The sequence below is a fragment of the Antechinus flavipes genome, chromosome 1 (assembly GCF_016432865.1).
Source record: "Antechinus flavipes isolate AdamAnt ecotype Samford, QLD, Australia chromosome 1, AdamAnt_v2, whole genome shotgun sequence".
Lineage (NCBI taxonomy): Eukaryota > Metazoa > Chordata > Mammalia > Dasyuromorphia > Dasyuridae > Antechinus > Antechinus flavipes.
The window spans coordinates 42,805,363-42,828,719 of NC_067398.1; the positions used below are offsets into that span (position 1 = coordinate 42,805,363).

At 36.7% G+C, this 23,357-nt stretch overlaps 1 protein-coding gene across 10 annotated transcripts in view; it reads left to right on the plus strand.

Annotated features, from left to right (window-relative positions):
- Positions 1–23,357, plus strand: part of ITPR1 (inositol 1,4,5-trisphosphate receptor type 1) — a 390,069-nt gene that overhangs the window by 137,665 nt on the left and 229,047 nt on the right. For all 10 annotated transcript variants that reach the window (XM_051981182.1, XM_051981188.1, XM_051981197.1 and 7 more), the window contains exon 5: positions 16,396–16,511. In XM_051981182.1, coding sequence (XP_051837142.1) covers positions 16,396–16,511 — 116 coding nt within the window. The remainder of the gene's footprint in view (positions 1–16,395; positions 16,512–23,357) is intronic.

The window sequence follows — 23,357 nt, forward strand, 5'->3', positions numbered from 1 at the left end:
CTTCTAGAAGATGTTTTTTGAGGGTAAGGCATTTGTATTCCTGCACAGAACGTAGCACATAGTAGGTGCTTAAGGTGATAATATCACAAAAATATGAAGGACCGGCTAATTGATTTTAGCATAGATGCATGTTTTAGAGAGGAAGGAATTTAACTTACCAGTTAAATTAGTAAGAAGAAAATGTCATAACAAGTGGTCTTTATTAAATGACATTATTTTTATAGCTCCAAGAATATAGTAATGTTGAAAGTAAGTGAGACCTGTGCTTTCAGTCAACCAAGTAAGGAATTGAAAATGACTTTTTACCAGATCGTTTGGACCTTTATCAAGATAGAAATCATAGGGAAGTAAATGCCTTCTCTTGTGTCTCTTATTCTTGGAGGCTAAAGGCATATTAGATTTGAGAGACTACATTCTAAGAGGGATGTCAGGAACTCAGATCCAGTCTATAAGAAATTAAATTGACTCTCAGATGGGCCTGGAAATCCCCAGCCATAAAGCTGGAATTTTTCAAGAGAAAACCATGTTTTTCCTTAGTGTAGCTACAGTTCCTAATGGCAAAAGTATTTTTCCATGAGGATCCTGGACAAACAGCAAGAATAATAATAAAAAGATTACATAACCCTTTTCAAACCAGGATGTGGAAGAATTCAGAAGGCCTTTTTATTTAAGGTCTGAAGTATGATCAGAGACTGAAATGCTGTGTGACTTCTGAAGTGTCTAGCTCTGAAAATCTCAATTCCATTTACTTTGAACATTAAAGGCCTCTACTTTTGAGGGTTTTAGCACATTGCTTATTGAAGCCTTTTCAGAGTAAAAATCTATGCAGCATTTGCTCAACATAGCTATATATTCGAACTACGCATTCTCATTTTGGGTTTCTTTGATGTACTTTCTGTTGGGTACAGCTATCCCTCTAACCTTACCTTCCTTAAATAGGCTGGCCTTATGTAGATTGGTAGGTGTTTTTTTTCCTTCTTTTTGATTTTAGCTGGTACCTTTTTTTTTCCTTTTTTTGAATCGTTAAAAAACTGACTTAAGAATATTTACTGAATTAGAAGAGTACTTCATCACTTGTCAGCCATATAACTGTTATGAGCTTTGCTTTGCTCATCTGCAAAATGGAAATAACATATACTCCCCTTTACCTACCTTAAAGGTCTGTTGTCAGGATCTAATAAAACAGTATTTGTGAAAGTACTTTCAATATGGAATACATTGTTCAGGTCTAAGTGGTAGCTACTGTTTCAGTCATATTTTAGAACTTTTAAAAATGTATCATGTTTTTAAATATTAAGATTAAAACTAATGTTAAAAATGAATTTTTTAACAACCAAAATTCATATGTATCTTTCTGTGCTCCCCCTCTGCCTGCCATCTCCCCTACTCCCACCTCAACGCTGACTTTCTCTAGGCCTCCTAGTGGAACAAGCTTTAAGGGGATTAGGCTGTAAGCCAGGGAATAGAAGTTATATTAAACCTCCTTGAGGTTATTCAGCAGGGAAAGCCAATCTGGAGTGTGAGCAGTGTGGAAACCCACCTCCCAGTCTTCTGACTACTGCTTCTGTAGGGACCTAGGATGTTTGCCTTTTTCCCCTTCTATACTAATCTCCTCTCCTTCTTGCTGGCATTCCCTCTCCCCACTTTTCCCTCTTTATTGGAGGAATTTTGATTTCCAAGGAACGAACATGGTTGCTTGCTTGTTTTCTCCATTAGAATGTGAACTCCTTGAGGGCAGGGATTTTATTTTTGCCTTTCCCTGTGTCCAGCACATTTCTTGTTTTGCCTGCTTGCCTATAGTCAATGTTTCCTCACTGCATTGAGATGGAAAGAACCTTGGCTTTTTCAGTTGGAAGACCAGGGTCAAATCCTGGCTCTGCCACTTTTTACCTGTTTGTCCTAGAGCAAGTAACTAGATGTTTCTGCTTCTCGTTTTCCTCATCTGGAAAAGGAGTCCAAAAGAACTTTCAGCTCTAAAGCCTTTGTTCCATTTTGGGGATACTCTGGGGTTTTTTTCCTCCCTACATTTTGTCTTGGTGACCTCAGAAGCTTCCATGTTTCCTGCAGAAAGAAGGATCTGAGTCTTGAAGAAAGGCAGGGAAGCTGCAGTCTGAGGTAAACAGGGAGAGCATGCCAGTCATAGAACACAGCAGGTACAAATGTATTGATTAGGGACATGAAAAAACTGAGTTGGAGGAAGAGCAAGTGAATCATTGTAGCTCATTCATGATTATGTGAAGAGGATCTATGAGGAGCTTTAAAAGACAAACTGAGGATTTTACATTTGATTCTGATAATAATATATAGGGAGCCACTGGAATTTATTGAGTAAGGGGAAGGGGGAAATGATCTAATTTGCACTTGAGAAAAATCATTTAGCAGTTGAGTGGAGAATGGATTGGAGTGGGGAGAAACTGAGACATGGATACCAATTAGAGAATACTGTTTAATAGTCTAGGGAAGAAGTGTTGAGGGCCTGTACTAGAATGATGGCTGTATTCATGGAGAGAAATCAGTCTTGAGAGATTTTGTAAAGATGAGGACTAGACTAGACAGCACATTGGGTATGTTTGGTGAGTATAAAGAAAGAGTTAAAGATGGTATGAAATTTATGAGGCTGGATGACTGGGTCCTAATGGTACCTTCCCTAGCAACCAAAGTTAAAAACAGGGAAGTGTTTTGGGGAACAAATAATGAATTGTGTTTTGTACATTTGAATTAGAAATGACAAAATATACCTGGAGCTCAGAAGAGAGATTAGGGCTGGATATATAGATAAGATAATATCTACATAAAGATGATAGTTGATATTCCATGAGAACTGATAATGGAGCTCACTCAGGAAGTGAGATAATGTGGAGTGTGCTGTGGGTAGGTTTTAGTTACCCTATGGATATGAATGGGAAAAATTAGATCCTTACTTCAAAATTATTGATATTCTTTTGTAATCCTATGTCTTTTTTATTTAAAATGTTATTCTGAGAAGGGATACATAGACTTCACCAGACTATGAAAGGGACATCCATGTTATGCAGTAAAAAAGTTAACCTCTGGTATGAAGGGAGAAAAGAAGATTGATAAAGGACAAAGATTTTGTGGATACTTCCAGTTAATGGGTTGACCTGGTCTGCCCATGGTCACACAGTCAATATGGGGTAGAACTTTCACCTTGCTCTTCTTATTCAAGGTCAGCTCTCTCTGCACTCCACACTGAATATGTAATGGACACTTGGTGTCTTCCCTAGTTCTGAAGCCTATGATCCTAATTACCTGTTGACTTTGTCAGCAATCTTCATTTGATATTGTGATCCCTTTGGGTTATTTGTGACCCCTGTGATATGAATACAGAAGTGACATTGATCTACATATTTATACAACTTTTCACAGTTCTTTTTTTTAAAATGAGGTTTTAAAGAATGAAAATGAGACAAAGTAGATAAAATAGTATTCATTTGCAGTTTTCTGTTTTGTTTTTCTAGACAAGGCAAAGGATGGAGCCAGATTATATAAAATTCTTTTGCAACCCCTCTCTCCTACCACATCACTCCCCACTCTTGACCTTGGCCTCTGAATAAAACTTCTATGGCATGTAAATAGGTCCATGAAAAGTTTGGTTGGCAGTGTAACACTGAAAATTCCACTTCACTTAAAAATGCCATCATCAGGATTTAGCCAGAACAATCCCTCTGCTGTCTACTCTGCCTTATCTATCCTCTTGAGAATCTGTGAATCTGTAAGGTCTTCAACTGGTTTTTACTTATTGTTCCAAAACTAGTCTTTTCCCTTTTCTGCAGGTTGCAAATAATAGGTGATTAATAAGTGCGCTAGGAAGAGCCCCAAACATGGAATCAGGAAACCTGAATGTGCATCTTGGTTTTTCCACTTAACAGCAAGACTGGCCAAATAAAATTTTATCTTTCTGAACCTCATTTTCCTCATTTGTGAAATGCATCTAATGGTTCTTTCTGTCCCTGCTTCACAGAGTTGATGTGAGCATATTGCATTGTAAATCTTCAAACATAGTATATCACAACTTTTTCTAGGGGAAGAACCCAACATGGGATCAAGGAGAATAGAGAATTTAAAAAATAAAATTTAGATCATATTAAATTAAAAATCTTTTATATAATAAAATAAATAAAATAGAATAACATGAGAAATCTTTTAATGGAGGAAATATTTGCATCAAATATCACTGATATAAAATGTCAATATAAAATCCTCTGGTATTCAAAATCTTCCATGACATGACCCCTTCCTCACTTTCTAGTCTTGTTATACGCTACTCCATTCAACTTATTTTGAGATCCAGTGATTTCCTTGTTATTTCTTGTATATCATATTCCATTTTCCAGTATGTCCTCTAAGCCTAGAAATCTCTGCCTCGTCATTTCTCTTTTGAATCCCAATTAAAATCTCCCTTCTACAAGAAGCCATTCCAAGCTACCTTAGTGTTAGTATCTTCTCTCTGTGGTTATTTCTGATTTATTTGTTTATATCTTGTGTCTGTGTACTTGTCTCTCTAATTAAACTGTGAGTTATTTGAGAACAAGGACTGTGGTTTGGGGCTTTTCTTTTGTATCCCCAACATTTATGATACAAGGTTTGACATGAACACCATGAAACATTTTCAGTACATCATCAATGATCAAAGATATTAAAAAAAAAATCACAAAAGAATTCCAAGCTTGATGTCATTACTGGAAAACATGTTCTAAATCATCACTAATAAGAAAAATGCAAATTAAAATAACTCTGAAATTATAATTCATACTTCCCAAATTGGAGGAAAATGACCAAAAAAGAGTTAATATTAGGGAAGCTCTGGGGAGATAAACAGTCTGATATGCTATTGGAATTGAAATTATGTGAAAAAAGTTTCTAAAACCATCCATAGTATTTGATCCTTCAATTTCATTATTGGATATATATCTTACACAGTTTAAAGATAGAGACAAAGATCCAAAATGTACCAAAATATTCACACTAGTGCTTTTTGTGGTAGCAAAGTACTAGAAATGTTAGGTGCCTATCCATTGAGGAAATGTTGAAAAACCTATATTATGTTGACTTCATATTATTATTATTCAGTAAGCAAGGATTAATGAGAAGCATTTGTATTCATTGATGAGAATGAAATAAACAGGATTTCTAAGCATATGCATGGATTGCAATCACATACATTCAAAGATCATTAAAAAAAGCCAAATTTGAATGATTGGAAATCCAGCAAAATTTCTGGAGAATTGATCATATTAAACAAGCTTTCCTCTATTTCCTCTTCCTTCATCCAGCACGGGGATGCACAAATGCCATATCCTGGTAAATTGTCTTAGCAGGCAGACTATACCAGGTTAAGGGTAACTGATTGATCTCAACCCTGTTGGTGAGTCAGGGGGATGTCTGCCTCAAGCAAATGTACACTTTTCCTGGAGGAATGGGTGGATGAGAGAAACTGTCACAACAGCCATGAACGTAGCTGAAGCAGGTGTTGTGGAATGCTTAAAGTATGGTCACACATTGAAGATCCAAGGTCAATCATTGCATTCTGAGACATCACCATTCATCTTGACTTTTGTGCTGCTATTGGATTTTGATGATGCGGTAGAAAAAATGAGGCTGATGACTTTGCGATTCGAGTTCACTTAAATCCAATTTGCACATGAGTGGAGACATCTCCCATGATGTCATTGGTGCTCTTCGGCATAAAGGACAAACAATAACAACATTGGGGCTATTGGATTAAAATGTTGCATACATTGTCAGATTTGTTTATACTATATCTGGTGCTTCTGCCAAATTACTTTTCTTTTTAATAAGAATGTTCTAGGAGAGGAGGAGGAGGAGGAGGAGAGAAAAGGAAATCACTGTAATATAAAAAGAGAAAATATCAATAAATGATATTTTTTAAAATACAAAAATATTTTGTCTGTCAAACATATTCTCAATAAACCCAGAGGCTTATGTCATGCTTAATTACAGATCTTAATTTCCCTAATAGCCATTTTAGGATTCCTGAATTAATTTAATTCATAACATCTAAGAATATTGGAACTGGAAAGGCCCTACCTCAGAAAGATAGCATCTGGTTGTACCCCGTCATTTTCCAGTTGGGAACTCTGTGGCCCAGAGAATTGTTGGAATTTTACTCAAAGCCATTCAACTAGTCAGTAATGGATCTGAGATTGGTACTCAGGGCACTTGACATGCAGTCTTGTCTTTCCATTAATGACATATTGCCACCTTTCTTCTGAGAAACCTTAAACTGCCTCAGAATTCAACTTTATTCCTACTCTTCATTTTAATAGGAGTCTTCGAGATGCTTTCTCTTGCTCCTCCCACTCCTCAACTCCCAAGCTTTCCATGTCTGTGTGAATGGGTGTTTTTAAAAACTTTCTCTACTTTTGCTCCAAAAGTGGGGGTTCTATGTCTCTTTTTGGTCCCTCTCTGTCAAAAAATGTGATTTCTCTCTAACTTCCTTGTCTGCATGTAGAATTTAATATTTTTCTTTAAAGTCTATATAAATTTTCACCCTGGCATTTCATTGTATAGCTCTGATTCTAATTTCTTGAGGCTAAACTTTTAGTTTCCCTTTTATTACATGTGGACAAGATAGAAGGTCCATGCTGAGAACTCATTCTTGTCCCATATCTTTATCTCAAAAGCCCTTGACACCATTCCACCCTCACTGTCTCTTCCTTTTGCACATCCATAAGCTATCATTAGATCCCACTAGTCCCTCAAGTTATTGGATTATATATTTCTTCACTTTTCCAGCTGACCTTTGAAAAAACTATCTTTATTCCTCTTAGCACTTCCCAGCTGGACTTTCATAATAGCTTCCTAATTTGTCCATCTGAATTTCTCCTTGCTCCATTCCATCTTCCACACAGCTGCCAATGAGATTTTCCTTAAGTGTAAATCTCACATTGTTATCTCCTTACTCAATAAACTCCAATGGATCCCTATTAACCTGGAACAAAATATAAATTCTTGATTAGATTTTTAAAGTGCTTCACAACTTCTCTCCAACTTTTTTCTACCAACTTCATAATATATTCCTCCCTTTTCCATATTCAATGGCATAGCCAAAGTGGACTTCTCTCTGTTATTTTCACAGGGATTACTTTTTCATTTCTACTTCAGAATCTTTTATTGCCTTCAAGATACAACTCAAGTACCATTTTCTACCTGGTCGAGTCTAATTTCCCCACTTGCTAGTGCCTTGCTTCCTTTACTTTGTTCTAAATTACATTGTTTTTATTTTGTATATAATAATATAAGTAAATGTCTATTCCCTCAGTAGAATATAAGGTCCTTGAGAACAGAGATTTTTTTATTTGTTTTTGTCCTTGTATCCCAGTGTCCAGGATAACCTGGAACAGGGTATCTGGGGTGCATAATAAAGTTTGTTGGTTCCTTGACTGTATTGAGCCTGAGAATGCGATATATGTGTAACTAAGCAAAAGGTGATATAACTGTCCTTAAAGATAGATGCTTTTCATTTGAAATTCAAACATCTGCCCAGAATGCATCATGGCCAGCCCCTCTCTGATTTGGTATGCTTGGCTTGATTTCAAGTGTGGTGATAGATTTTAGGGAGGTTTAAAAAAGATTTGTAATGAAAAACAATGTAATGTTTCCCTCCAATAAAAACTAGCACCTCCTTATAAAGGTGAATTAAGAAAAAATAGTTTCCTTTTTTTAAACTTTCAAATAAATATTTTCTCTAAATTCTGATAGATGCCATATAGAAAATCAGACTGGCCAGATGGCCAGTGTACTCCCCTGCTGATTTTCTTGGGTATCTCCAGTTGACCGCAGCATTTCATGTCAATGACTCTTTTATATTTGGACCATGGATCTGCTGTCCAACAGCTGGGTGGTGTTTAATATATTATTTGAAATGCAAGAGGGAGTGAAGGTTCAGAGAGAAAGAGGCATGCATCAGCCTTTTTTTTTTTTTTTTTTTTGCTTTTATTTCCTCCTCAGGTTCATTCCTTAATGTGACTGACTTTTGAGTCCTCCTTTTTCCCTCCCTTTGCCATTTCTATATTAGATGAAAGTTTATGGGGTAGATTGGAGGACAGGTCAGATGGTGGTGCTGAAAAAGGATTTCTTCTATTCCCATTCCCTCTTCCACAGATGTACCTTAAGTCCTCATCTGGTACATATTTTAACACACTGGATGCTCAGTTAAGTGTTGATCACTTGGCACATCAAACTTATCTTGTTCCATCCAAGTTCTGAAGAGCAGTTTGGAACACGTGCGGCTCCACTCTGCCTACCCTGCTATTTTGTCTGGTTCCCAGCCCATACTTCCATTAACACTTAACAAAACCACTTTATTCAGTTAAAAGCTTTTATGCTACTCAAATATGGCAAATATTGGAATTTAAGAAGATTCCCAAGGAAGTTTTTTGGGGGAACCTTAGTTTATTTTCTTTCTCAAAGGATTATAATAATAACACTTTGTCATACAAGCTCTTCTTTGTAGTGGCTGTTGAAGATTATTTGCCTGGGCTTAACTATATTATTTAAAACCATTGGATGTCTGCTTAGCATATAGAGTCTTGCTACCAGTTCAAACTTTAATTTTGTGCTTCATTGACACCCAGATGACAAGGGACAGTGAAGAGTTGCCATTTTGTAGTATTTCTGAAGGTTAGGTTGAATACTATTCCCTTAATTGAATTTTTGTCTTGATGTCAGTTGCTAAGCAACTGTGGAGACAGGGCAAAATCAGTGCAGCTAATTTGGTTCTGTTACAAATAAATTAGCATCTCATATATTTACATAGACCTTAGGTTGCAATGGCTTAAACTACGCTAATATTCAGTTTAATTTCAAGGAATATTCAAAGGGCGTGAATGGGGTGGTGACTGATGTGGTCTTCTTTTTAAATCTGCCCTCACTTTTGCTAACTATAGTTACTGATAGTTGTAAGCCAGTATTTCATTTCCCCTTCTTTAATTGCTGTATAAAAAACAGATATTGTGTATGTTGGGTCTAATGTGAAAATTTTAGTTATCTTTCATTGAGGTCTCCTGTAGTTTACCTGTACATATGGACTGACCCCCCTACTCCCATTCCAAAGCTAAATTTATCAATTGATAAATGTTTCCCAAGCACTTGTGAATAAATGTGTATGAGTACTTTCTCATATCAAGTGTTTTTAATGATTTTTTTTGTGTGTGTATCAGGGCCCCCTTTGGCAGTCTGGTGAAATTCATGGACAGATTCATGCTTTTAAAATGCATAAAATATCTAGGATTTTAATACCTAGGAAACCAATATTTAGAGAAAATAAAAATGTATTTTTTTCCTTATTCAAATTCATGGATTTCTTGAGGGAGGTCTGTGATCCTATGTTAAAAATCTATGTTCTATCTGCTTGATATAGTAGTAGGTTTTATCAGGGAAGACATGTTCTCTCCTTCTTCCCAGCCCCCTTCTCCTCATTTTATAGATCTTGAGGTTTAGCAAGGTTTGAGTTAAATAAGGTTACTTGGCTAAACAGGTGGCTTTGGTCATTACTTTTACATCTCTGAGATTTGGCTTCCTTAGCTCCAGAATGGATATGATGGTTCTTACTCTACTTTTTCTCATTCCCATGGTTTTTGGGGGGAAATGAACATGATAATTCAGGGAACATATTTTGAAAACCTTAAGTTGCCATTCAGATGTAAGATCATTTTTTTTTTGGCTCCTCCATGAAAACTTGAGGGTTTAGAAAAAAAGATTAGTAATCATGTATCATGTTTTCTCAAGTAGATAAAATATTTTTATTTCCACTTGAGTAGCAATAAAGGAAAGTACACTGACAGATGCCATAGCACCTTAGAGATGGAAAAGATCATGGGATCATTTGGTTGGAGCTTGGAAGAGACAATTTAGTTAATGGATGAGAAATTTGAAACTCAGAGAAGTGACTTCAGCGCTGGAGCTAGATATCATTTATATTTCTTGGCATCTTTAAATTCACAATGTCCATCTTAAAGGAGAAATTTTTATTTGTTTTGAGTTTTTTTTTCTTTGCATGCAATTGCTTGGATTTAATTTTAACATATGACCTGTTTTAAGGTAAAAATAATGACCAATGCCAACTATTATCCAAGTAACCTCTCTATGCCTCCTTTTTAAAAAATCTGTATACTTAGAGGTCATCTAGTTCAACCCCTTCATTTTATAGGCGAGAGAACTAAGTCCCAGAAGGAGGGAAGTGTTTTGTCTGGGATTATCAAGATATTTAATTGGCAGAGTATTCATGTACTCAGCCTCTAAATCCAGAATTCATTCCACTATCCCATATTGTATGGGGCTTGAGGCAGTTTAAAGTCAATGAAGGAACCATGGATTAGTCATTCTAACCATGACTCTACTGTTCAGCAAATGTGAGACTTTGAATATGCAGCTGGACCTTTCTGGGGTTCATTTCTTCATCTCTAAAATGAGAGTTAAATTAAAGGATTTGTACCATTTCTTCTTCTATTTCTGAGATTCTATGGTTCCAATCAATTTTTATAAAACAGTATCATTAGCAGAATGGTTTCATTTTGTATACGTTATATTGCTTGCTTTTTCCCCACACCTGACTTTTTTGGAAGACATTCTTCATATTTCCTGTGTGGATTTAGCTCATTTTGTTAGAGTAGTAGTGTCCATTTTGGGTTTAGGGACTTCTTGGGGGTTTTGGCCTTCAAGATGGGATCTGATTAACCCTAAAAGGTGTATCTCACTGTTTCTATGTTTCACTATATCTCATTGTTTCTCCCTTATGGGAGCCATTTCCAACACAACCAAATCTATGTTTGCCCTTATTCTCCAATAATTCCTCAGACTGATCCTTTCCTTCTCTGTTTAAGTTCCCAAACCATTTCTCTTCCCCTTATGTAATAGGCATCTCAACCTCAGGGCATTTATAAGCTAACCATCTTCTAGGCATTCCTGTACCCTCTGTGACAGGTGCCATTAGGAAAATGGCCCCCGTATGTTGCACATGCAGTTCCTATCCCTCCCTCCCTCCATCCCTCTATCCATCAGTTGGTAAAAATGTATTAAACACCGACAGTGTTCCAGGTATTGTCCTAAATGCTGGGGCTAAAAAAAGAGGGGAGAAAAAGGCGGTCCCTTCCCTCAAAGAACTCATAATCTAATGGGGGAGACAACATCCAAGTAAATAGAAATAAATAAGCTCTATACTGGATAAATAGGAAATAATCAACAGAAGGAAGCACTAGAGTTAAGTGGGGCTGGGAAAGGCTTCCTGTAGAAGGTAAGATTTTACCTGGGATTTTAGCTGAGAAGCTAATAGGTAGATCTGAGGAAGGAGTAAGTTCCAGCTATGGGAGACATCCAAAGAAAATGTGTAAGACTAAAAGAAAGAGTGTATTGTTCCTGGAACAGACAAGAGACCAGTGAGAAGAGCACATCATGAGAGATGAGATGCAAGAAGACTGGGAAGGTAGGAGAGGTCTAAGTTATGAAAGGCTTTGAATTTCAAGCAGAGGATTTTTTTATTTGATGTTGGAAATGATAGGAGACCACTGAAGTTTATCAAGTAGGGGACAACATGGTCAGATCTGCACTTTAGAAAAATCACTTCAGTGGCTTAACACAAGATGTACTGGAGTGGGGAAAGACTTGAGATGGGCACAACAATTGGCAACCTGGTACAATAGAGGATGAGAACAGGATCAAAAATGTTATGAAGATAGCATCAAATGGAATCAAATAGGGGTTGTGTGGTGTGTGTGTGTAAGATAATGAACTGAAGAGGATTCTGAGACTGTAAGCCTGAGAAGAAGGCTTTGCCATTGACAATAATAGGAAAATTTTATGAGAAGAGGACTTAAAGGAAAAGATAATGAGCTCTGTTTTGGATTTGTTGATTTTAAGATATCTTCTGGATATTCAGTTGGAGATATCTGAAAGACAATAGAAGATACAAGATTGTTTATCAGCAGAGAATAGAATAGGTGGATTTGAGAATCCTTAGCAGAGAGATGGTAATTAAATCTCCCAGAATGGATGAGATCACCAAGAGAGAAGAAAAGAGAGTCCAGAAAAAACCCTGAGAAGTCTCTGTGAATGGTGGGAGTTATCCAAGGCTGAGGCTTGGCTGGGTGCAATGGGTACAATGATAAGGGAAACAGGAATTCAAAAGAGAAGGAGTACAGAGTTAACATGGAGTCTTTATGGGGAAAAGAAAATAGGAGAGAACTGAAATTAGAAGATCAGAGGTCTCTGTGTAGATAAATAGTAGGGTTTGTTAGGGAGGCAGAGGGCAGAATATAAGGTTATTTCAGAATTTGTAAATGTGAAAGTGATACATTTGTGAGTTTGGCAAGAAGGAGGCTATGACCATCTTTGTGTGCAGCTAAAATGGGGTGGAAAAGTAGGTTATGGGAAGTGATTAAGTTGAGGAACTGAGTGCTTAGGGGGTTTGAGAGAGAGTTGTTGTGATTATTGAAGCCTCCTGGTATAAGAGTAGGAGTTGAGGAGGAGGGAAAAATTGTGACCCAGGTACTGAAGTCATTGAGGAAGGAGGGAGAGTGACCTGGAGATCTGTGGACAATAACTAACTACTAGGATTTTGATTGGGTGGAAGATAAAAAGATCATGAACCTCATCATGAAAGTCAAAGGACTTTCCATTCCCTCAGATTTGCAGCCTTAGTGTCATATGCTTAAGGCAGGCAAGCCTCTGGTGCCAGACTAGTCACTGATGAGTAGGAACTCCAAATCACCCCTTTTCTTTCTGAGTTGTTCAGGTTGAGCAGACATGATATTTTGCAATATGCATCACAAATCCTTACTTTTTTACCCCCTCAAACCCTGCTTCCCTTCAGAACTTGCCTGTTTTGTTGAGGGTACCTCCAAACCTTCCTTTCACGCAGATATTCAGCCTCAGGGTCCTTCTTAGCTCCTTCCTCTCTTTCACCTCATCATATTGTCACGTACCAATGGCCAAATCTTGTCATACTTATACAACTTCTCTTATTCATCTCTTTCTCTCTATTCATATGGCTTGCCTCCAGCCTAGTCCAGGCCTGTACCTGTCTCTTCTGGAGTATTGTGTCAGGCTTCTAAGTGTTCCTTGTGCATGAGCAAGGCAAGTTTGACCACATCATAGAATTCATTTCTCCCCACTTGGATCAGTTAGCTTTTTAAAAAAAAAATCACTTTGCTAATTGCAAAAAAAAAACGAAAAGAAATTTCCTGACCTAGATTTTCTGATTGAAGCCTTGACTTTACTCACTCTGGCCATCTACTTGACTGTGTATGCTGTTGCCAAAGGGGACTTAGATAAAAAGGGCTGCAGAGATGAATATAAATTCTTCCTTGCTAGTGGGAAAAGAAAGGTGTTCTAATGGGCATCAGCATCTCTTTCAAAGATAATGCTATTAGTGATGGATATTGCTAAAAGTGTGTCATCACTGTGTATGAGGGATAGCCCCTTGGTTATTTACTAGAGAAAGAATTAAATTAGGATTTCAGAACTCATGGGCTCTGTCATTTATCTACCAAAGTTGTTAAAATATCTGACGGATTACCTTCTTGGTAGTGACTTTCTCAGCGGCCTTAATTCCACTTTTTATAATTGCTTATGGCTAGATAGAAATCTTCAGACAGTGAGGTGCTGATGCAATTCAAAATCACACTGTATTCATGGAACCTATACAAAAAATACCATATATTAGGACATAAAGAAACTCAAAATCAAATGCAGAAAGGCACAAATAGTAAATGCATTCTTTTTAGATCATGATGTAATAAAAACAACATTCAATAAAAAGCCAGGGGAAAATAGATCAAAAAGTAATTGGAAACTAAATAATCTCATCCTAAAGAATGAATGGGTGAAACAGCAAATCATAGACACAATTAATAGTTTCATCCAAGAGATCATCAAAACCATTTGGTACTGGCTAAGAAATAAACTAGTTGATCAGTGGAATAGGTTAGATTCACAGTACGAAATAGTCAATAACTATAGCAATCTAGTGTTTGACAAACCCAAAGACCCCAGCTTTTGGGATAAGAATTCACTATTTGACAAAAACTTCTGGGAAAATTGGAAACTAGTATGGCAGAAACAAGGCATTGACCCACACTTAACACTGTCAAAATGGGTTCATGATCTAGACATAAAGAATGAGATTATGAATAAATTAGAAGAACATAGGATAGTTTATCTCTCAGACCTCTGGAGGAGGAAGGAATTTGTGTCCAAAGAAGAACTAGAGAGCATTATTGATCACAAAATAGAAAATTTTGATTATATTAAGTTAAAAGTTTTTGTACAAACAAAACTAGCACAGACAAGATTGGAAGGGAAGCAATAAACTGGGAAAACATTTTTACATTCAAAGGTTCTGATAAAGGCCTCATTTCCAAAATATGTAGAGAAGTAACTCAGATTTATAAGAAATCAAGCCATTCTCCTATTGATAAATGGTCAAAGGATATGAACAGACAGTTTTGAGATGAAGAAATTGAAACTATTTCTAGTCATATGAAAAGGTACTCCAAGTCACTATTGAACAGAAAAATGCAAATTAAGACAACTCTGACATTCCACTACACACTCCTCACATTGGCTAAGATGACAGGAAAAGATAATGCTGAATGTTGGAGGGGATGTGGGAAAACTGGGACACTGATAGTTGGTGGAGTTGTGAACAAATCCAACCATTCTGGAGAGCAATCTGGAATTATGCCCAAAAAGTTATCAAACTGTGCATACCCTTTGATCCAGCAGTGTTTCTACTGGGCTTATACCCCAAAGAGATACTAAAGAAGGGAAAGGGACCTGTATGTGCCAAAATGTTTGTGGCAGCCCTGTTTGTAGTGGCTAGAAGCTGGAAAATGAATGGATGCCCATCAATTGGAGAATGGCTGAATAAATTGTGGCATATGAATATTATGGAATATTATTGTTGTATAAGAAAGAATCAGCAGGATGATTTCAGGGAGGCCTGGAGAGACTTACATGAATTGATGCTAAGTGAAATATGCAGAACCAGGAGATCATTATACACGGCAACAACAAGGTTATATGATGATCAATTCTGATGGACGTGGCTCTCTTCATCAATAAGATGATTCAAACCAGTTCCAATTGTTTAATAAAGAAGAAAATCAGCTACACCCAGAGAAAGGACTGTGAGAATTGAATGTGGACCACAACATAGCATTTCCCCTCTTTCTGTTATTGTTTGCTTGCATTTTTGTTTTCCTTCTCAGTTTTTTTTCTTTCTTTCTAGATCTGATTTTTCTTGTGCAGCAAAATAACTATAAATATGTTATACATATTTAACATGTATTGGACTACCTGCTATCTAGGGGAGGGGATAGGGAGGAGGTAAAAAGTTAGAACAGAAGTTTTTGCAAAGGTAAATTACCCATGTATGTGTTTTGTAAATAAAAAGCTATAATAAAAAACCAAAACAAAATCACACTATATTTAGGTTCCCCCCACCCAAAACTATTGAATGTTGTGATTTTGAAATGTACTACATACCATAAAAGCTCGCTGGTTTCAACTCATAATGGAAAAAGTCAATCCTAATTATTAAAATTTCTAAATATTTAAATACTCTACCAGAAATGCCTGTGAAGTATCACTGTGGAGCAGACAAGATCCTGGATGTTGAATCATGAATATCTCATTCTAAGGCTCACTATCTGTATGGCTCAGTGCCATAGGAGATCATTGAACCTCTTGGAACTCCAGACATCTCTCTAAGACTACAAACTATAGTTAGATTGCATTCCCCAAGGAAGGAGAGTCTCATACCAACAAAGTCAAAGGGCTTTGAGCTGATTTATGAAGTAGAAGATTTGACTTGATTACTTTCAAAGATTTGCAATAATTAGCTTAGAGGCTAACAGTGTTTCCTTGAGCTATAGGAGACCTGCTTAAAGAAAAGAATTAAAAGAAGTTGTAATTAAAAATAACCTCATCTACTCTATATATTTGATTTGGGACAGGTAGGATTTGAGGTATGGTATATGGTAATTAAAGCTGATATTTATTTTTTTAATACAACTGAATGTGAATTAGTGAGCCTTGTTTAAATGATCTCAAATCCTAAGTGAGTGGATTTCAAAATAATCAAGCTTTATCTCCTTTGGATGGATAACCAAAGGAAATCCTCTTTACCAAGATTTAATTTTTCAGAGACTTGACCGAAGAGCTCTTCAACTTGTTTCTTTTAAACATGATATTCCTCAACCATTTGGTGAATGTTGAAGTGCACATGCAATCCGTTGCACAAAGTGAGGATGTTGTAAATGTTTAAAGGTTAGAAGTGATTAAAAAGGTTTTGTAAATGGAATTTTCTCAAACTTCTCAAAATTTTCTCCTTTCCTATTCTCCTTTTTCTTTTAGATTGCCTCTTTAAGCTATGTCCTATGAATCGATACTCTGCACAGAAGCAGTTTTGGAAAGCTGCAAAGCCTGGAGCTAACAGCACGACAGATGCAGTACTACTCAACAAATTGCATGTATGTATCGAAGATAACGCAGCCATAGTTTGTGATGCCCTTACATTTCCACATCTGGTCTCATTTGGCATTTGATTGGTATTTGGTGGTGGTAGGGTTAAATCTCTGTCCAAACCCTGCCTTGGTGCTCTCTGTTATTATACATCATTTAATCAAGTGGTGAAGGTTTTTTTTTTTACCCTGATTACTCTCTATCTCCAAAAGAAAGATGGTTAATAGGTTTCACAAGAGTTGGTACCTTCCCTCACAGAGACTGTGAGATTGTCCTTTCTGATGCAGCATGGGGCTTCAGACTTTGAGGGCACATTCTTGTATTGATTTTTCACTGGATTGAGAATCGGGAGACCTCCAGCTTCTGGTCCTGACTTGCTATGTGACCCTGGGCAAGTGGCTTAAGTTGCTTGACTAATCTGAACCTCAGTTTCTCCATCTGTAAAATTGTGATGGTAATATTTGCCCCTCCCACCTCCCAGGAATGCTCTTCTGAAGAAAGACACCGCTATAAATCCAAGGTATTATCATATTATTGCCATTTGGGGCTTGGTGGTGATGTTCAGGATTATTGAATAGGCTCAGTTGTTTAGTAAAACAGGTGACCCCTCAGAGTCACATGTACAGTCTCTGCAAGGGTTAGGTAATTACTCTTGTCTTGTTCTTTGTCCAGAGACTGCGCTATTAGTCCTGGTTAGCAGTCTCATTGATGTATGCTGTTGGTTCTTACTAGGGGGAGGGAAGAGACCAGTATAAATCCATCACCACATAGATAAACAATTTGAAGCAGATGTCCAATTAGTTGGGTCAGCAGCCAGTATTTAAACGATGTATTCAGCAGACCCAAATTCATTCTATTGTCTTTTCTTCTATGGTGTAAAATGTTGTGTCCTGCTTTCTAGAGCCCCCAAGATGGGGTGACAAAACATGCCGTGCTTTCTAGAGCCCCCGTGTTGGAGTGATTAAAATATACCATCTTAGTGGATAAGTGATGAGATGAAAAGAGTATATTTTAATCACCCTGGCATGGGGGCTGTAGATAACACAGTACATTTTGTTACCCCAACTTGGGGGCTCTAGAAAGCAGGACACAACAGTAAAATGTATTTAATTTGTGAGCATTTCTCAATCTCCACATAGTTCTTCTACCTGCCAGGCCTCTACTTCATGTCTATTGTTGACAGAATACGAACTTTCAATCTCATTTTTAAAAAATCAAATAAGAGATTTTAAGCATCCATGTTAACCTCAATCCATAGAAAAAGTACCCATTCTCGCCTTTTCCTCTGAGGTAGGACCAGAGTAATGTAGTTCATCTCTCTAACTGGGCAAATAAGCAGTTAACTGCTTAAGTATTTTCATTTTTGTGGTATCTTTTCCAGGACAGAGGAATATATGGATGAATTTCAAATATTTGCTGAGACAATAATAGATTAATTAGTCTTATGCTTTATTTAGTCTCTGATTCTTTTCAACTGGATTTCTTTCTTTTAAGCATGAGTATATAGCCCCAATGATAAGATTTGGATTATTTTAAATTAGCACCATATAAGGGATGGGATGCTTGGGCCACCTGACTTTCTTTGCTTGCTCTCCATAGTGATTTAAGAAGGCTGACATCTAGTGGTCTTGAATGTTTACAGAATCACTGAACCGAAGAGTTGGAAGAGACCCCAGTGGCCATTTAATCCAAACCATTCATGAAAGGAATCCCCACTGTAACATCCCTGGCAAATTTAGTCTGGGCTTTTTTCCATGGAATTCAACCATTTTCCAATACCTTAAGGTCTTGCTTCCTTGATTTTCCCCCTACCCCCACAGCATTTATTTTAAAGATCTTGACTGTTTCCTGATGATGATTTACCTGTTTCCTTGAAACAGACCCTCACATTGTTTTATTCTCAGAAACGATCAGTTCTTAATATGAGCCTTAAGCTTCAAAAGGATAAAAGGAACTGAGATAGTGACAACTCATTATTGTCTGTTGAGCCACAGTCCTGTATTACTTGTTTCCACAAGTCTAATTTAATATCCCATGATGTATTTTGAGCTTGTTGACCTTAAAAAGAGGGGTTGGGGAGGACATTTTCCTACTATCCCAGTGACCTTTTTTGCAGTCATTTAATCAGGTCTTTCCAATGTCAGCAGCAGAGTAAATAGCAGCCCGGGCAATAGTAAAGAAAGTTGATCTTGGTTTTCTTTAAGGAACTTAGTAACAACACTGATTAATAATCATAGTCATTACAATGGAATTTTGAATTATCTTTTAGCTAATCCTATGAGGGGCAGAGGAACAGGTGGTATGTCCTCAGTTTAGGAATAAAGTTGTAATATATGGCTGATAGGGAGGAACATGGGAAACCTATCTTGAGACAGTAGATCATGTGCAAATTCAGCATTTGCTTCAGCAATTTTGCAGATAGAGGCCCCAAGTTTATTTTTATTTATTTCTATCTTTTTAATGGTATTTTATTTTAACAAATATATACAAAGATATTTTTCAGCATGCACCCTTGCAGAACATTGTGTTCCAAAATTTTCTCCCTCTTCTCCCTTCTTTCCCCTCTCTAAAACATCAAACAACCTTATATAGGTTAAATATGTGCAATTTTTCTAAACATATTTTCATATTTGTCATGTTGCATAAAACAAATCAGATCAAAATTTTAAAAAAAGAGAGAAAGGAAAAAAGGCAAGGAAACAAATAATCCAAACAAGATGAAAATACTATGCTTCGATCCACATTCAGTCTTTATAGTTTTCTCTCTGGGTGTGGATGACACTTTCTGTCACAAGTTTATTGGAAGTGGGGCCTTAACTTTATTAGAAACAGTTTTGGTGATTCATTCGCAAATTTAAGTTCATTTTTTGGCAAAAACAAAAACAAAAACAAAACAAAAAAACCCTCAAAAAAACAAAAAACATTGTCTGCTGTCCCCACTTGCCTATTTTGTTTTCTCACTTATTTAGCCTAAAACAACATGATGATTTCCAATATCTACAGGCCATTCTCTGTTGTGGGTGGCTTTCTCAGTGCTGCCTTATGAAGCTAAAGGAAAAGGTTTGATGTTCATATATTTAGTGAAGAATAAATATCATGTATGTGTTATTTGTTCAAATTTTTTACTACCCTATCTCCCACAAAGATAACATGAAGAAAAAACCTAAGGAAATAATAATAAATTTAACCTCTGCATTTTATGCTCTATTGGAAAGGCAAGTCAGCTTAATTGTAAGCTTTCTCATACATTTTATCTTTCTAATAAGCTGTTGAGGTGATTAATCTTGAACTGTCACTCCTTTTGCTAGTTTCTAATTTGACTGTGACCATTTAACTCATTTAGATGCAATTTCCAGATTCATCTTTGGGATTTATTCCTAAATCACTGATTTTCAATTAAAATTTTCTGTAATGAATGTATTGCTTCCAAATTTGTGTTTAGGTCTGTTGGTCCCAATTTCTTGGCAGTTTAAAGCACAATCAAGGTTCCTTGAGAAGGATGTGCTAAAATGTTAAAGCGTGGTAATTTTTTAAGTGGGATACTTACTTTATTGATATAGATCCTAGCCTCTTTTTAATTTCATCTTTTAGAATTTGTCACCTAGAAAATCATTAGCCAACAGAGAGAGGATGATGCAGTAAAAGAACATTGGATTCAGGGTCAGTTGGCTTCAAATTCCTGGCTCTGCCTCTTCTTACCTGTGTGATTTTGGGGCAAGTCACTTGAGTTCTTAGGATCCTTACTTCCCTTGCCTGTAAAATGAGGCACTTCCATAAATCGTGTCCATGGATGTTTCAGACTGTAAAATTCTGGTCTTGTGCTTTGTGGCCTCTGACCCTTATACACCCAAGCTAGGCTAGTCCTCAGACAACAGATGTACTGCATCTTTGCTCAGACTTGCCAATTTGGCAGAACCTGCTGGAACTAGTGCTCTCCTGAAATAGTCTTCAAGAAACCAAGGTCACCTCCACATCACAATGAGGTGTAAGACTTCAGTGAATGTGAAAAAAATATATACTTTTGATATGAGCACCTTGAGAAGTAGGGATTTTAAAAAATCCTTATGTGGTCCAGAAAAGCTCTTTATATGATCCAAGGTCTACCAGCATTCTACATAAAGTAGGAGCTTAATAAATACTTGTGGATAAATTGATTAATGAAAGAGTTGTCTTCTTACTATAATGATTTTATAAGTGAGAAATAGGATATTTCAGGGTACTAAAGGTGATTTTTATTTTATATAACTCCACTGTCTTTTCTTTTCAAGATAAAGTTTCCCTTTTTGGTTTGTTTGGTGATATCTTTCCAAAAGCTTCAGTAGAAAATCATTTTCAAGGCAAAATGAAACATTAACTGAAAAATCCAATTTTTGGATTTGTTTAGTATAAATATCTCTCCCTAAATAACAGATGGAGAGCAAGGCTGTCATAAGGGGTCAATATCATCATTATCTCTGCTGTGTCTAGAGATGCCACTGGGCATAAAGGCTTAAAAGGGAAGGAAGGTGAAAGAGAGGAGAGAGAAAAGAAATAAGAAAAAAAAGGAGGGAGAGAGAATGGAGGGGGTGAGTACATAAAGGAGGAAGAAGGTGGGGAGAAAGGAAGGGCAGGAGGAAGAGAGTGAGAGATGGTGGGCTATTATGGGTGGCTTGTCCTGTCGTAGTCTGGTTTGTGGAGATTTGCATTTTAATCCAATGAAATTTCTCAACTCATTATCTTCATACAGTTTACCCAAATCAGTATAAATAAAGAGACATATGAATGGAATTTTATCTTAAGAATCTGGTAGAGTGAGAATAAACTCATTATTATTTACATCATTGAAGAAGAGGGGCAGACTCATATAGTTCTTTTATAGACTATCAATTGGTTTTGGAACTCACCATCTAGTTAACTTTTCTCATCAGATTTAAGCTTTTAAATCTTGACTTTAATGAGGCTTATATGTGGATGGAGTAGGAAACTGCCTAAACAGTGTGATTCCATGAACACTCAAAGGTCTTCTGCCCTCAAATAATTCCCCAACTGGATTTCTATGATATCTTGGCAAATACCAAGTCTAAAGGTCCTTTGGTTTGATGATCTGTGCATGCAAGAGAGCACAGTTAAAATGCAGCTATATTACCTGGGACAAATTGCAACCTATGAGCATCCAGTCACTCCTTCCTTAGTTTACTTTGATAAATAAATAAACTCATATCCTCCTTCATTTTGACATTTTCCCCAATAGGTTAAAATAAGTAGTCAATCAGTAAATATTTATTAAGTGCCTACTATGTGCTAGGCACTTTTCTGGGGACATAAAAAGAGGCAAAGACAACCCCCTGCCTTTAAGGAGTCCACAGTCTAATAGAAAAATGACCTACAAACATACACACACACACACACACACACACACACACACACACACACACACACACACACACTTTAGATAGTATAAATAGGAAATAAAGAGCAGAAGAAAAGAACTACAATTAAGAAAGGTTTCTTACAAAAAGTAGGATTTCAATCAAGGCTCAAAGAAAGCCAAATTGCAGCCCATTCATGGCTTCTCATTCTAGGTCACTCTTACCTGTGCTTTTACATGAAACCGAAGACTCCCAATGGGCTGAAGACTTTGCCTGTAGATATTTCATGGATTTCAGCTTTTCATGTTGTTATCTCCCATAGCCTAGGTTTTATTATTCTATCAACCTTTTAGAAGAGACCCTAAGGAAGGCCAGACAGAGATATTGTGATGAGGTTTGAATACTGTTTGAAGGAAAAGGAGCCATCATAGATCTAGAATTAAAGGAAATCTTAGAGATCATCCAATCAGGAAATCATACCTCTGGAACTGGGAGAGAGTGCAGAAGGCTCCTGGATCCTTCTCTTTTGCTTTTGCAGATGAGGAAACTCATAGAGCAAATGAGATCATCTACATGAAGGTCTTTGCAAACTCAAAGCTCTCTCAGAATATTAGGTCTTACCAAGCCACTTAGTGACTTGGCCCAAGGTTGTATACATAGTAACCAGTGGAGATGGGATTTGAACCTATGGTCTCTGCAGAGATTGTGCTTTGTTCTCTGAGCCACCCCAACTTATTTGCCCATTTTCCAGAAGAGGAAACTGAGACGCAGAGAAATTGTACCTTGCTTGAGTTCACACACGTTATGGTAATAGGGGAAAGAAAAAGAGGAGGAGGGATAATTAATATTTTTATAGCATTTAAATCTTTTTTTTGATAAGGTAATTGGGGTTAAGTGACTTTGCCAGGGTCACATAGTTTAATAAGTGTTAAGTGTCTGAGGTTGGATTTGAATTCATATCTTTCTGATTTCTGAACCAGTAATCTATCCACTGTACCATCTTGTTCACTTTAAATTTTTTTGAAGCACTTCCCTTATATTACTTTATTGGTGGCTCAGAACAGCCTTTTGAGGTAAGTGGTACTGAAATGAAGTCATTCAGATGGCTTATCAACATCTGAGGCAGAATCTGAACTCAGAGCTTCCTGATTCTGTGTTTAGGAATTTTTCTACTACATCACTATTTCCCACTTTAAATTTTGCCAAGACTGACCCCAGTACTTTAAAGAGGGGAGAATGAAAATTTCTTTATCCAATATCAAGGGGGAAGCTTCCTGGCATTAGAGAACTAAGGGAGAAAGGGGAGATTTGGGGGATCAAAATGTATGAGGTTGTCTGCACATAAATAAGATTGAATTACAATTGGCAGCACCATAAAAATTAGTTTTATAAAATGAATTAAATGTATAGTAAATATTTAATTAAATATAGCAGTTTATAGTTAGAGAGTACTTTATATACATTATTTTCTGTGGTCTGCATTGACCAAGTGAAAAATCATGCACA